The sequence below is a fragment of the Coniophora puteana genome (assembly GCF_000271625.1).
Source record: "Coniophora puteana RWD-64-598 SS2 unplaced genomic scaffold CONPUscaffold_4, whole genome shotgun sequence".
Classification (NCBI taxonomy): Eukaryota; Fungi; Basidiomycota; class Agaricomycetes; order Boletales; family Coniophoraceae; genus Coniophora; species Coniophora puteana.
The window spans coordinates 2,088,443-2,101,893 of NW_006913056.1; the positions used below are offsets into that span (position 1 = coordinate 2,088,443).

The 13,451-nt window shown below is 54.2% G+C and overlaps 4 protein-coding genes across 4 annotated transcripts; 2 read left to right on the top strand and 2 right to left on the bottom strand.

Moving 5' to 3' along the window:
* Positions 1 to 1,212: 1,212 nt before the first annotated feature.
* CONPUDRAFT_164219 (uncharacterized protein) lies at positions 1,213 to 2,449 on the bottom strand. The gene is made up of 4 exons (XM_007768863.1): positions 2,240 to 2,449; positions 1,759 to 2,167; positions 1,598 to 1,702; positions 1,213 to 1,530 (listed from the first exon to the last, which is right to left on the bottom strand). The coding sequence occupies exons 1-4, from the start codon at positions 2,341 to 2,343 to the stop codon at positions 1,276 to 1,278; spliced, it is 873 nt and encodes a 290-aa protein (XP_007767053.1). The 5' UTR covers positions 2,344 to 2,449; the 3' UTR covers positions 1,213 to 1,275.
* A 3,981-nt stretch (positions 2,450 to 6,430) lies between these two features.
* Positions 6,431 to 8,009, top strand: CONPUDRAFT_136344 (uncharacterized protein). The gene is made up of 6 exons (XM_007768864.1): positions 6,431 to 6,503; positions 6,559 to 7,015; positions 7,082 to 7,224; positions 7,280 to 7,531; positions 7,585 to 7,746; positions 7,798 to 8,009. Exons 1-6 carry the CDS (start codon positions 6,466 to 6,468, stop codon positions 7,931 to 7,933), a joined length of 1,188 nt encoding a protein of 395 aa, XP_007767054.1. The 5' UTR covers positions 6,431 to 6,465; the 3' UTR covers positions 7,934 to 8,009.
* A 20-nt stretch (positions 8,010 to 8,029) lies between these two features.
* CONPUDRAFT_143210 (uncharacterized protein) lies at positions 8,030 to 10,379 on the bottom strand. Its single transcript, XM_007768865.1, has 4 exons — positions 9,891 to 10,379; positions 9,708 to 9,842; positions 9,589 to 9,678; positions 8,030 to 9,564 (listed from the first exon to the last, which is right to left on the bottom strand). The coding sequence occupies exons 1-4, from the start codon at positions 9,973 to 9,975 to the stop codon at positions 8,126 to 8,128; spliced, it is 1,749 nt and encodes a 582-aa protein (XP_007767055.1). The 5' UTR covers positions 9,976 to 10,379; the 3' UTR covers positions 8,030 to 8,125.
* A 1,058-nt stretch (positions 10,380 to 11,437) lies between these two features.
* On the top strand, positions 11,438 to 12,875 carry CONPUDRAFT_164222 (glycoside hydrolase family 16 protein). Its single transcript, XM_007768866.1, has 5 exons — positions 11,438 to 11,704; positions 11,763 to 12,069; positions 12,147 to 12,471; positions 12,530 to 12,596; positions 12,659 to 12,875. The coding sequence occupies exons 1-5, from the start codon at positions 11,494 to 11,496 to the stop codon at positions 12,733 to 12,735; spliced, it is 987 nt and encodes a 328-aa protein (XP_007767056.1). The 5' UTR covers positions 11,438 to 11,493; the 3' UTR covers positions 12,736 to 12,875.
* The last annotated feature ends 576 nt before the right edge of the window (positions 12,876 to 13,451 follow it).

Below are 13,451 nucleotides of genomic sequence, written 5' to 3' on the forward strand. Positions count from 1 at the left end.
TGGGGGTGAAGATATCAAAGGACGAAGGTCGGATTGGGGCAGGGAGAGCACAGGTGAGAGGAAGAAGGAACGTAGGACCTCGAGGACGAAGCTGAGCGCAAGTTAAGGATCCGGGAGGCGGCTGACAGCGGGTGGCTGAGTGGTCGAAACTAAAATCGGGGTCGGCTGACGACGACAAGAGGATTGACAAGAGCAACTTACATAGGAGAATGAAGGGGAATGGAGTCGAATCACGGGACGTGCGGCTGGTGTTCGCAGACTGTGAAGCGATCTCCGAGTGCTGTCAGGAGGAGAGCTACTTGGCCTTTTAAACGATCCAGGGCTGCTGACGGATTTTCTCGAAGAAGCGGTGCTAGAAAGAGTAATGGCTTCTCGAGTAGTCGTCGGGAGCGACTAGACTCAGTTAAATGCCGCCAGATAGGTCAATGGAAGAAGGAAGTCGACGACTGCCCGACCGAGAGATGAAACCTGCCCGATGAGAATGCATAAAACGGCTCGATAACCTCGTGCCACTGTATGCCTTATTTGGCTTTACAAGATCACCGCGCTAACGCTTTGACAGGCTGACATGTGCCTCGTTGGAAATTCGCCCAACATGGCAGGTCAAACAGCATTGGGTGGGCCTGTCAATCCTTTCTTCACTGGGGCGAAACTATCGGCGAAAGGATGACATTTCACACGCACTCACAAACTCGATTAATTCGTCTGCGTCCCCGACCACTTACCTAAGCCCGAATTTTGCCAGCAATTGCCAGTGACATGCCGAGCTATCTTTGTAGCCCGTAAATGCGAACAATAGCTTGGTGTGCCAGGGTGCGTGCCTGCAGCCTTTGGAGCAAATGGGTCCCGGGAAACCCGCTCGTAACGCAAGCTTCTGAACGGTTGATCGCCACCCTGGTATCTGCTATGGGCGGTGGCCTGACAATTTTCGTGATCTTGACATCCTGTGCACGTACGCCATCGCATTTATCATGCCATCCTCAAGAGCGTCCTGCGGGACTGCCAAAGAGATGGACCAGACCATGCATACCAGCCCTCAGATTCCCCACAGGTTGAGCACAACAACATCTCCGCATTGCGCAGAACTATAATGAAATTTTACCTTTACCTTTAGCCGAGGGGACAGTGATACCCGCTCCGCCACCAGGGCATAACCTTGCAGTGCTAGTTCCAATGGAACTCTTCTGCATTACACGCTCGATTAGTCTTGGGTCGAGTTTCATAATGAAAGGACCGCCCGCTCGGCAGCCAATGCTGAAAAACTCCGGGCAGTACTTAGCTATACAGACAGGTAACGTGACGCGGCTCCCAGAAGCTATGATCCGTCACAGCGCCCCGGTGCGCTGCATCGGCGTCCGACGGTTGTATGACAGAAGCGTTCGCGCTAGCCTGAGAAGCGTCTGTGAGAGTGGCCGAGGCCCCACTCCTCCAAAATCGCGCCACGGGTGGTACGTGGTCCTCCTCCGACAAGATGCGCTGACAGCGTGTGCAGCGGTCTGTGAATAGGCCTTTGCACGCCGCCAAGAGGTCCTGAAAAATCACAGATCGATATTTGAGCCCCGACCGCCGATCACCATGACACATAGCAATGCCTCACGATGACTTTCTGCACTGATGTTTGTGGATGAGCTTCAAGGATCTTGGCCACATGTTGGGAAAGCACTTGGTACGCCAGATAGTCCGACTGCATATGGGGAAGCTTCTGCGAGGACAAGGTGAGACAGATTGAACGGTAGAAGGCGAGAAAGCGTAGGGAACCTTCTCCCGAGGACCAAATGCAGTAACACTCTCGATCGACAATGGTTCTGTGAGGTCCGAGAACGTGAGCGGCATGTATACCGTCATCACATCGAGGATGGTGAAGCGAAGGATAAGCGGACTCGCAAGTTTTGTTGCCGACGCTAAAGCAGCCACCTCGTCCTCCGAGTCGACTGGTGGCGTCGACCTGGACCGCTTCCATATATGCAACCTGCATTTCGGGGTAAAGTTCTCACTGTCGGCGCTGACCGGTTGAGCGGAGTTTGCCCGATTGAACTCCTTGATGTACTCCACAAGGCCGTCGGCGCATAGTGGCTGGCGCTCATCCTCTCCGGACAAAAACATCATAGAGGGCCTCGGAGGAGGGGGAACGTAAGGCTGTGGAGATCCGATGGGTGACGGCGGTCGACTATCAAAGTAACCGAGGTTAACATGAATGTAAGCCGCGTCTGGAGGGCAAAACGAGAACAAAAGGACAAACTTATTCTGGCGGCGACGTATCGAGAAAGCCATGTCGCTTCTGTCACCCTCTTCGCTTTTAGCAGCGGTGCGGAGCGCATCCTGCATCGGTTCTGAGCGCAGCATGTCTGTGATGTCCCTGAGATTTCGGAAGTCTTTGGCAGCTGAATTATGGGTGATTGTTTGCCCGTCTAGGGGGACGTCGAATGAGCTGGAGAAGTCTGATGGACTGCTAGTATGGGGTGGTCGAAGTAGAAGGTTTGGGACCTGGCGTAGGGACTGTATGCGTGTATGAAGGGCTGTCAGCGCTTGAATGTGACCTTGGATGGTCGACTCGAGAGAGGCGGCCGTAGGCTCGGCTGCGGGGTTTGAGTCCATCGCATTCAGCTGAGCTGGAGAAGACATGGCATTGGCAGTCATAAGTATTTGAATGTAGCGCGTAGTCCGACTCGAAGTATGGACGCGTCTGGTCTGACTACGGTTTTCCTTCACCCGTCCGATTGGTAGGGAGAAGATCCGTTCTCAGCGGCAGAAGAACTCTGTCTATAGAAACTCTACAGACCAATAGAATGAGGGTCTGGCGCCTTGTGTGTTCCAAGTACCTCGGAATGGAGCTGGAGCAGGCCACTACTCAATGAACGTCGAAGGAAAAGAGGTGTACGCGCGGAGTACCGGTCACGTGGTTATGTCTACACGCGTCCGGGAATTGCCGCGCGCGCCTCCATATGGACCCGGGCGTCTCATTTCAACGCCAGTTTCCACTGATGAACTACTGATGACCGGTTAACGATACGTACTTGACGTCAAACACAGTAATGTCCTTGTATATATGCGCGCTATTTTTTTAGGTCCTTCCTTGATCACTTGACGTCAGAAGGTCAGGAGATCGTGAGCAGTGGGCAGAATGCGAGAGAATGTGAGCTGCCCTTTGAAACTCGTTTTGTGTCACCATCAAGGCTGGGGCAAACTTCAGAGCCATGGAAATCTTGAGAGCCAACCCTCGCATCTCAACATCAAGCGACGAAGTAGCGAGATACGTTTCGGTGGAAAGCATGTAGGTCTATCCCTCACGATCGATCTGCATACAGTAGGTATTGTATCTTGTAAACCTACGACGGCGGCACTGTGAATGTTTGGACGCTGAACCTCAAGCTCAAGCTTCAAGTTTCATGCCAGCGTCTGGAGCATCAGGGAGCGTCTTTCAGCTGCCTGGGACCGTTTTTCCCTTTCCCAGCCGCTCCCGCGAAGGAGAGGCAAACTTTCCTGCTCCGGCGGCTGTCATCCGAGAATCAACAAATCGCATCATGACTTTGATCATAACTCCAGGCATACGGAGCGTCGGACAGCTTTTTCCATATGGGTTTATCCGCAATTTACTTCCGTCCACAGTCGTTGGACGAAAAACACGGACAAAACACCTAAAGATTCGGCTCAAGGACCTCCTTCTCACGGATGTCGACGAAACTGTGCCTTGGTGGTGGCTGGTGGTGGAGTATAGAGGGAATGACAGCAAACTAACCTGATACTGCAACGAAAGCGTCCATTGCGTAGAGTCGAGTAAATTTAGGTCTACTTTACAGAGACCAATCGCTGGGAAGGAATCTGCTTAGTAGATGGAGCATGGAAGGACAGCCTCGAGGAAAAACAGGGCTCGGTGAATATGTGATTACAAGCAAGAAACGTTTGGTGGCGGAACCAAAATATGAAAGGTTCCTAATCGGATGATCGGATTTGGCTAGATCTACGAACCATCAGTGGTTCACGTGATCCGAGGGCGCCTCAAGCTTCAAGCTGCTTGTGGTACGACGTAAGTAACCTTTTGGCATTGAAGGGAACAAGGGCCAAATAAGGACACCCTCAGGCCATCTCAGCCATCAAACATCTCATGTGCTCATCTTCGGCTTTCAACCGGCTATTCCAGCTGGAACACTGATCTCGCATGTGAGTCGAACTTCTTCGACGACGGCGCGGCGTCTTGCTTACGCCTTCCTCATCAAGGTAATTAGCTGGTCAAACTTCGAGGAACATCCGATGAGGAAGGCTCATCAATAGTAACTCGACGACGACCACCGAACTTGAGGGTGGTATACTCGGTTCAGGGTGTTATCGGATGTCCGACATAGATCGCGGCGTCAGCGACTGATCTGGGGTGGACGTCTCCTGAAGTTCATATCGTGCGGCAGCTTAGGTGCCAACAATCCTGTGGTCAACTTGTGGTGTACAGTGGCATACGTGGTGCCTATGGCAAACCATGGCCTTCTATCTGTCAACGCGGGCTTTTCGGAATTCAATCTCATTAGACATTATGGGTAAGTTTATGCATCAATGTATTGTGCCCTATATGCGGACGACGTACGACAGGGTGGCCTGTGTAGGAGCACATGGGCCAACCTGGGGTGGGGCGCGAAGGCCTGGTTTCTTGGCTGTCCAGCGGTACCACAGGCACCTACCTCTCGTCAATTGAATCAAAGAAATCACCGATCGTGTCCATAGTTGTCGATGTGTCCTTAAAGCTCCCTCTGCCGCCCCCCATGATTACTCTCGGAAAATATTACCCGAGTTGCCAAGTCTCTGTCCACCCTGTTTTTAATGAGCGCTAAACATGACAAGCTTCGACTCCTACCTTGAACACCGGCGACTACCTGCGCCGACGTCTAGCCTCGTTCACCTGATCAAAGCATACAGCCGGAGTATCGTAGCGGCGAGCGAGGCACGCCCAGTGACAGAGGCGCCGCAAATTTGGTGGCATATGTCTTGAATCTGAACGCTGGCGGGTAAGCGGAACAGACCTACGGTGTGGACAAGGAGTATTGATGGAGAGAGCCTATTTCCACGGAATCGAGATCACCCATGGAAGTGACGTTTCGCACCTCTCAGCTTTGAGTTGATGGATCTCATCTTGTAGATATGTGCGGCCAAGATAAGGGACTAATCGCAGGTAATTTTATATAGGACTCCTACATATCTGAATCTGGCGGGTCAAATGCGGATGTCTCCAAGCTCACCATCGTGTATTCGGGTAGGAACCCATGCAGGCAACCACTTTGATACCACTGGAAGACTCGATAAGCAAAATCTTTGAACGCTCGTAGTATGCAAATATCCGTGTTGCATCCCTATCTGTTCTAGGAGACTGGAGGATGTTCGAGAGGTTCGCGGGAGTAGCATACAAGCGATTGTCCAATCACCACGAGCTGCCATTGAGATCACCGTGTAGATAGCCAGTGCGGCTGAAGGGGAACCGAATATGAACGTCAACGGAAATCAGGACGCGTTTACGGGACAAAGGTGATACACTTCGGTTCAACAGACTACTAGAGCCCCTCGTGGGCAACAGCTGCGGCTAGGCAGCGGCATCTCGGGAGAGGCAACCATTGGGGAAGGTCCCGCACAAAGCAACGGATCAGTCATTGCAGCGAAGACGTCGCAGAAGCACCAGGCCGCCAGAGGCCGACACCCGCCGCCTTATTGAGGCGAACATATCCCGCCGCAGTAGACATCAATATGACAGGCTGCCCGATGAGCTGCAGAAATCACGTTGTCGACATGTCATTAGTTTGGTTGGGCCCCGCCTCGGACATGAATGTCTACGAAATTCGGGTTCGGCATGCTGTATGTCGTTGATGGATGGTTGGTTGATGAGGAAGGTCGCAGCGCCCCACCCATATCCGGAGAATAGGATTCGTGTCTTCGATCCTTCGCACCCGTTTTTCTTGACAGACGCGTGAACAAAGTAAGCGCCACCATGATGAAGAACGCTGGGGATCGTGAGCCCTTCCATGTGGCCGGCAAGCTCAAGAACTTAATGTCACTTGTTCGTATCAGGCAGCCTGAAATCACGAAAAAAGTGGCAGCACTTGCGAGAAGCGCCTGCGATGCGACGTGGCCCTAGGAACCGTTTGCTCGGCGCATACGTTCAAGCGGAATACTTGCTGGAGATCTTTTGAGTAGGCTTCCGAGGTATTCTAGTGGTGTTATGCGAATACGGTGAGGGACTGTAAGAGGATCGTGGGTATTGACTTGAACGAAAAGTGCGGACGAGGATGTAGTGTTGGAAAGCAGAACGCCGGCGACATCCGTTGAGTTAAGCACCGAGTTGGTGGATCGGCCCGAGAAAGCCCCACAGGCATTTGTGGCTGTGCTGAGGGCAAATTAGTTGCCCCTCGCCGCGTACTCCAGCGACGATTTTTGCAGCCGACCTCCCCGCATACACCCATCACCTAGCCCCTCTTTTTCCTCTTTATTTGTATGTTACGGACAATCACAAGAAATGGCGCCGTGAACGGGTGAGTGTCTGTTCGTCGGGCTTCACACATGCAGTTTTGCTCACGAGACGCCCAGAACGTTTTCTTCTGGCCGCCTCGGCAATGGCGTTTTGCTAACCACGCTGTCTCGTGGAGACTACCATAAGCGCGTCGGGACCCTCGCGCTCGTCAGACTCGCTTCGACGGATGTATCTCCTTCTACGGCACGAGCTGAATCTCGTGAACCACCACCGAATGCAGCTGGCGCACTTCGCAAGCCGAGAGCAGACTTCAAGCCCGGTCCCCTGAAGCCTCCTTCAAAGACCTCGCAGCTAGCTTCCGATAAGAAAACCGTTATCCACCCGCACAAAGGTGCCCAAGTCACCCGGTCGGTGGGCGGGCAGGCCGAAGCCGTCGCTGATGAACCCAAGCCTTCTGTTCTCGAGCTTGCCAAGCGCGACATAGCAGAGGCGATGGAGCAAGGTGTACTTGCCCCACTCCCTCCTGATGCAGGACGTGTCACGCAGTGGATACACCCGGTTAAGGAGCTATTCGTACGTTGTCTGCCTCTCACGACAGGGTTTTGACATGGCTTCCGTGATCTGACGTCTATGTCTCAGAAATTTTACTGGAATGGGCTCAAGGCTATCAACACGCACAGAAAGCAAGTCTCGGCCATTCGAGACCGGATGGAGAGGGGCGGGCCGCTTCCCTCGAGGGCGGAGATGCGGTTCATGAAGACGTACAACCAGGACGCACTCAAGTAAGTCTAATAACATATTTCCTTCTTTGTCGAAATTGTGGTAACATATGGATAGACTCATTCCGTTCATCATCATTGTCTTCATTGCGGAAGAAATCATCCCGTTCATCGCTCTTTACGCGCCAAGGATGCTCCCCTCCACATGCGTGCTCCCCGGGCAGCAAAACCGCATAGTCTTCAAACGCCACTCGGCGCAGGCGAACGCGCTCACTGAAAACCGGGGTCTGTTCGAGAACATGCGTAAAGCGGGCGAGCAGGCGGGTTTCACCCCTTCAGCTGCCGTGACAAATTTTACGGCCATATCCAGGTACGTGCCCACGACCTTGGCCATCGCAGAACCTTGTTTAATTATCCGTATAGCTCTTTGGGCCTTCCTTCCTGGGGACCATCCCTCTTGTCACGGTGGAGAGTTTCGAACCACCTGACTTACATCACTGCGGACGACAAGATCCTCGCGAAGGAGGGGTATGGACAGAACCTTACGCAACTTGAGCTGAGAGATGCATTGCACGAGCGCGGAGTGTGCGTCATCATTCCCTTCCTTGAAATCCCATATACTAAACTTTGCTTCAGTCCCTTCAATGACAAGGACAAGGATGACATGCAGCATCGGCTGAAGTGGTGGTTGGACACCGCGGACAGTACAGACAAGGGTGACCCCATCAGCCGCCGTATATTTGCCCTTGCACTTGCCAACTCACGAGCATAAAGACATTACACAGCAAGACGCACGCATTATAGAATCTCCTCCATTCAGTCATCTGTAGCTTACATATCTTTACGCGCGCAGCCTTGTAACATTGGCTCTTAATATTATTCGCATTATTAATGGACATAAAATTGCGATACAGGGTATAATAGCAACCATAAGAACATAGCAAAACCCTAAAGACAACAATCTCTACGTGCTCTCCCGCTCCGCGAGCTCAAACAACACGCTCGGTATGACGTCGTCGGTCTCCTGGTCCACAGAAACCTTGCACGTGCTGGTCGCATCGGCAACCAACTTTCCAGTTGGCGTGAACCCCTTGATGAAGATCTCGTTCAGCTGTCGGCTCGAGCGCCCGAGCAGCCCGGAGAGCAGCGACATCGCTCGCCAGTCCGTCTCGTACGTCCGGACACCGCCCTTGCCATGGCGCAAATCGCCCTCATCACCCAGCCTGGGGAAGCACACCTGGAACGCCTGCAGCGCCGGGAGCGTCAGCTGCCTCAGCAAGCCCGCGAGCTGGTCCGATGCCGCCCAGTGCGGCGAGTCCTCCGCCCAGTGCACCGTCACGCACCCCAGGTTCTCGTGCGTGAGCACGTCGGTCTGGTCGACGGTGCTGCGCTGCCGACGCAGGTCGAGGCGCGCGTACAGCTCGAGGCGCCGCAGCGCGGTGCAGTGCGCGAGAACGCGGAGGACGTTGACGTCGCGCAGGACGAGGCTGAGCTCGGTGATGTGTGCGAACGCGGGCTGCGCGGACACGAGCGTGTCGGGCACGCCGATGAGCATGACGCCTGTCAGGCTCGGGAGCGCGTATACGCCCGACGTGGATATCTCCACTGCATGTTGGACGGCCTCGGGCGCGTCGACGCACGCGTCGAGGTCGACGAAGAGGTTGCGCAGTGCGGGGAGGGCGTGCGCTGTGCTGCCGCTGGAGCCAGCGCCGCACAGGAGAGCCTGGGTGTAGCTCCAGCTCGCGTTGAGGGAGAGCTCCCTCACGCGGTGCATGTGCGCGCGCAGGAGCTGCAGCACCGCGAAGTTGGCGGCCCGCTCCTCGCTTCGCACCGACACCGTCGACTTGACGTGGACCCTAATCGGCCTCGTCCCCGAGCGCCGAAGCCACGCGCGCATCATCTCGACGGACGTGTCGGGCGTCCAGTGTCCGTAGTCGTACACAGTCAGCGCGGTCCAGAGTTCCGACATTGAGTGCGCAATCGCGCGCCAGCGGCGGCAGACCTGGCCGAGGAGCAGCGGGGTCGTCAGCGGCTGCGAGAGCGTGCTGGAGGGGCTGGGGAGGGAGCAGAAGCGGAAGATCTCGTGCATGAGTTCGATGGGAAGGTCGACGGGCAGGCTTTGGGAGTGGAGCTCTGATGGCGAGCGCGAGCGGAGCAGGGCTTTCTTTTCGGAGATGCTGCTGAGAAGTTTGGTGCGGTTCGCGGTTCGGCTCTGGATGAGCGCCTGTACGCGGGCGAGCTCGGATTGAAGGCTGGCTAACTCGTGGTCTAATGCTGTGACTTCTTGTTGCTCCTGGCGCAAGGCCTTCGAGGTGGAAGGGGAGCATGATGAGTATGAACTTGTGCTTTGGCTGCTGAACCGAGCATTTCCTGCAGCTCCTTCCGTCAGGCTACCAGTGTGCACTTGGTAACGCATGCCAGACTCACCAGGTAGGAGTAAAGCAGGCATGAGATTCGGGTTCAAACAGACTAGCTTATACAGATGTTCAAGAAGCTTCAAATCTCCGTCAACTTCGGCTATCGGCCGAATGTTTTGTTTCACATACCTGGTGAAGTTTGTGTGGGCCTGCGAGCGCGGAATATTGGTATGGTCGAGGGCACCCCACCACGAACCTTTATATCCTCAAATTGCGCCAAGCCTTGGCTAGCGCTCGCGAGAAGGGCGATACCGAGTGGAGGGTCTTGAGCGCGCATAGCGCATAGCATCTAGCGCAAACGTGTATACTTACGAAGTACAGCAGCTCTTGGCCTTCCAGCAGAGAACCGAGTAAGCAATAATTGGCAGTCAATGAACCGAATGTACACCGCTTCCATGCACGAGGATGCCCATCGAAGCTTTGGATACCGTACTGTGGCCCTGCGCAATTATGAGATGAATTCGATGCATGTTGTCGATACCTCCTGCGTGCCCCCGAAGTGAGAGGGTAGAAGCAGTGTTCGGGATGATTCGAGTCAGAGGTTTGCGGCTTATGCGGAGACTTCTTCGCGAGCGCCAAGATTCAATTGCCCAAGCTGCCTTGGCTTAGGTTATTTATGGCACAGCTTGATTTTGATGACCCTCAACATGGGGAATTAGGCGTTTGTCCAATGTACGTAAGAGCTGGGAAGGTAAGTGCAATGAGCTGCTTTGCGTAAGACTGTCGGGCACACTTGTGTTGGCGATATACAAGCCACCGCCAGCGTCCGTGATGCAGGTACAAACAGGTCCCCGAGATAAGCACCGTCAAACACGGTGAGCGCGTCGAAATGAAGAAGTCAGAAACATGCTGCTTTGCTCTCGCCCCATCACAGCTTGAATGTCTTGGCTCACGATTCTCGCTGATAAGCCCCACCTTGAGGCATGAGTCGGCAGATACCAGAAGGCGTCGCCTGCCAGTGCTTTACATGATTACAGCATCGCATGGCAAAATCGCAAGCAAGCGGTTGTTATTCAGAATAAGATGAAACCAGCAAAGTCAACGTTATTTCGGGAGTTTCTCCGGGACGACATGTCCGATGCCCGACGGGAGCCAGGGCGCCACGAGTGAGAAGAATGCTAAAGGTCCCAGGCGTAAAGAGGCGTAAAGATGATGTGTGCGTGTCCCATGGTACTTCGGAACGTTACAAAGGACAGAAAATTAAGACCAGCAGAGACTAGTGCATTTGACGGGTGGCTGGTGACCGTTTGGAGATGTGACTTCCATTGAGGATATCGATGAACCCCGTCTGTTGTGGTACTCATCCATTCGTGACGTGTTGCTGGGAAGACAGTAAGACGCCGTATGGAGCGGTGAAGGCGTTTCATCGTCTGGATCCTGGCAGTGTAAAGGATCGACGGCCGGAGATGAATCGATGAGGAGGACAAGAGGAGCAATTTGGTGCGATGACCTCGTGATGTCATGGCTGAGATTCTCGCGGACGTCGGGCCTCCGATATCCGATGGAAGTCGCGCCGCGGGCGGGGGAGTCCTCTTAAGTTCTCTAGTCCTTTCGTCTTCCTCCATCATGTTCCCCATTCTCGACGATTCCTGACCACGCCTTAACTTGTGTAGTTAAAATTTTGGTACTCTACGTGAACCCGATAAAGCTCTTGGTTCTTTTCACACTTGCCGACTCAGGACGCGTCGGACGTGCCCCAATAATCCTGCGCCACCATGATTGGCATCTTCCTGACACTTTGGGCCGCGGTGCAGTCCAGTTTGAAACGCAACCGCTGACGCAACCTTTTAACCAGCCCAACTATGCAAGGACTTCCCTTGTTCTCTCCTCTCTTCTCCAGCACCCTTTTCTATTTCGTTCCTTATAACACCTCTGTCTTTTCTCCTTTTCGACAGCATCCAACTTCGCTGCAACCATGTTCGCCCCAACCGTTCTCCTCTTCGCGTCCGCCTGCGCCGCTCTCACCACGGGACTGTCGCCAAGGTCGCAACTTTATAGCTTGAAGACGACCTATATGGGTCATGGCTTCCTCGATGGCTTCTCTTGGGAAACGATGGATGACCCCACGCATGGACGCGTCAACTTCGTCGATCAGGGCACGGCACTCGGCAAAAACCTCACATGGTGTTCGTCTTCTCAACCTCGCACCCTCCTCCCGCCGATGCTGATTTCTTTGACATGCAGCCTCGGACAGCCAATTTGTTATGCGCGCGGATCACACCAACTCTGTACATGGATCGGACCGCGGACGTGACAGCGTTCGCATCCAGTCGCATGATGCGTACGACCAGGCCGTCTTCGTCCTCGACCTCGCGCACATGCCTGCCGGCTGTGCGACGTGGCCCGCTTTCTGGACAATTAGCCAGGAAGGGCCCTGGCCTCTTGGGGGCGAGATCGACATCATCGAGAACGTGAACGATGCCGACGAGAATCTGAGCTCGCTACACACCACCGGGAGCTGCTCGATGCCGCAAGAGCGCAGTCAAGGCGGGTGCGTCCTTACCTCTCTTTGACTTAACTTAGGATCGTAAAATCTGACTATGGTTTCTCTGTTTCCCCCTTCCCCAGAGAAACCGTCTCTACAGACTGCGACGCCTCTGTGAACACAAACCAGGGCTGCGGCACTACCACCAAGAAGTCCAACTCGTTTGGCACGGGGTTCAACGTCGCCGGTGGGGGACACTACGTGCTCCAGAAGAGCGACACGGGCATCCGTACATGGTTCTTCCCGCGCGATGACCAGCGCTTCCCCGCCGAGCTCGCGTACGGCGCGCAGACGGTGCACCCGGGCCCGGACTGGGGCACGCCAGATGCGTTCTTCCCAATGGGCGGGAACTGCGATTACGGCCAGCATTTTAATGCGCATGCGATTGTGTTTGATTTGACGCTCTGCGTGAGTCTGTTGTTTTCGTGTCGGGGTCCTTGATACTGATGACTGAGGGATTGTTTAGGGCGATTGGGCCGGATCGGCGTGGGGAAAGTCTAGCTGCGCAGCGAAGGCGTCTTCGTGCCAGGATTGTGAGTGCTTGCTCTGCTGGGCTGCTTCTTCGATGTGATCTTACTGACCCACGTCCGAACAGACGTCGACAACAACCCAGAGGCATTCGCAGAAGCATACTGGGATATCAACTCGCTCCGCGTCTACACGCTCTCATGAGCGATGAGCGACAACGCTTGAGCCTCCATTATCTTTATTTCACAGCGCTTCTACATTATATCAGTTTGGCCCCCACATCCTAGAGCACGCCAGATCCATTGAGTATTCTCGGTCTGCTGCCCAACTACACACAAACTACCCCCCTGAGGATATATCCACTATCCACATGTAGCTACTATATCATATTCTTGTATCTCTCTCGTCTATACCGTCTGTAATGCTATAGGTGTTCTTGGAAATTTGGGCGTGGTAGAAAGATGGGCTAACTTAGGGGCTAGTTGTGCATATAGAAGCTTGCCCTAAAGTCGGTCACCATTCTTAGCGCGCAAGAACATGTGGTTTCTCACCATTTTCTCGTAGACCACTTGGGACTCCTGGATGGCTGGGCTTCACGGTCAGCACACCCTCGAAACAATTGCGCAATAGTAATTCTCCGCGCAAAACCTCGAGTCTTGCAGCCTTAACCTTTATCCTCTGAATCGATCGCCGTCCTGTGCCTGTCCACTTTCAGCAGGGCGGGCGAGGCGGGACAATCCGCCCAAACTAGGGTGTCTGAAGGGTGGTCTCCCGAGCCCGCCCCTGGAACCAACTGCTTTGTATGGCCGGGCGTGAGTTGAAACGAGCACGGACAATTCTCTGGCTCTACTCGGTAGCGGTCACATGTGCACCAGTGGATCCGTCTTCGTGGTTTTCTTCGATCCTTGAATCTTCGACTA

Coding starts and splice junctions, on each gene's coding strand:
- CONPUDRAFT_143210 (XM_007768865.1), bottom strand. CDS start 9,975: ATGGAAGCGGTGTACATTCGGTTCATTGACTGCCAATTATTGCTTACT. Junction 9,679..9,707: donor GCCCACACAAACTTCACCAG/GTATGTGAAACA, acceptor TTCGGCCGATAG/CCGAAGTTGACGGAGATTTG. Junction 9,565..9,588: donor GCCTGCTTTACTCCTACCTG/GTGAGTCTGGCA, acceptor TGCGTTACCAAG/TGCACACTGGTAGCCTGACG.
- CONPUDRAFT_164222 (XM_007768866.1), top strand. CDS start 11,494: ATGTTCGCCCCAACCGTTCTCCTCTTCGCGTCCGCCTGCGCCGCTCTC. Junction 11,705..11,762: donor CGGCAAAAACCTCACATGGT/GTTCGTCTTCTC, acceptor TTTGACATGCAG/CCTCGGACAGCCAATTTGTT. Junction 12,472..12,529: donor TGTTTGATTTGACGCTCTGC/GTGAGTCTGTTG, acceptor GGGATTGTTTAG/GGCGATTGGGCCGGATCGGC.
- CONPUDRAFT_136344 (XM_007768864.1), top strand. CDS start 6,466: ATGTTACGGACAATCACAAGAAATGGCGCCGTGAACGG. Junction 7,532..7,584: donor AATTTTACGGCCATATCCAG/GTACGTGCCCAC, acceptor TTATCCGTATAG/CTCTTTGGGCCTTCCTTCCT. Junction 7,747..7,797: donor GCATTGCACGAGCGCGGAGT/GTGCGTCATCAT, acceptor ACTTTGCTTCAG/TCCCTTCAATGACAAGGACA.
- CONPUDRAFT_164219 (XM_007768863.1), bottom strand. CDS start 2,343: ATGCTGCGCTCAGAACCGATGCAGGATGCGCTCCGCACCGCTGCTAAA. Junction 2,168..2,239: donor ATACGTCGCCGCCAGAATAA/GTTTGTCCTTTT, acceptor TTACTTTGATAG/TCGACCGCCGTCACCCATCG. Junction 1,531..1,597: donor CATCAGTGCAGAAAGTCATC/GTGAGGCATTGC, acceptor GTGATTTTTCAG/GACCTCTTGGCGGCGTGCAA.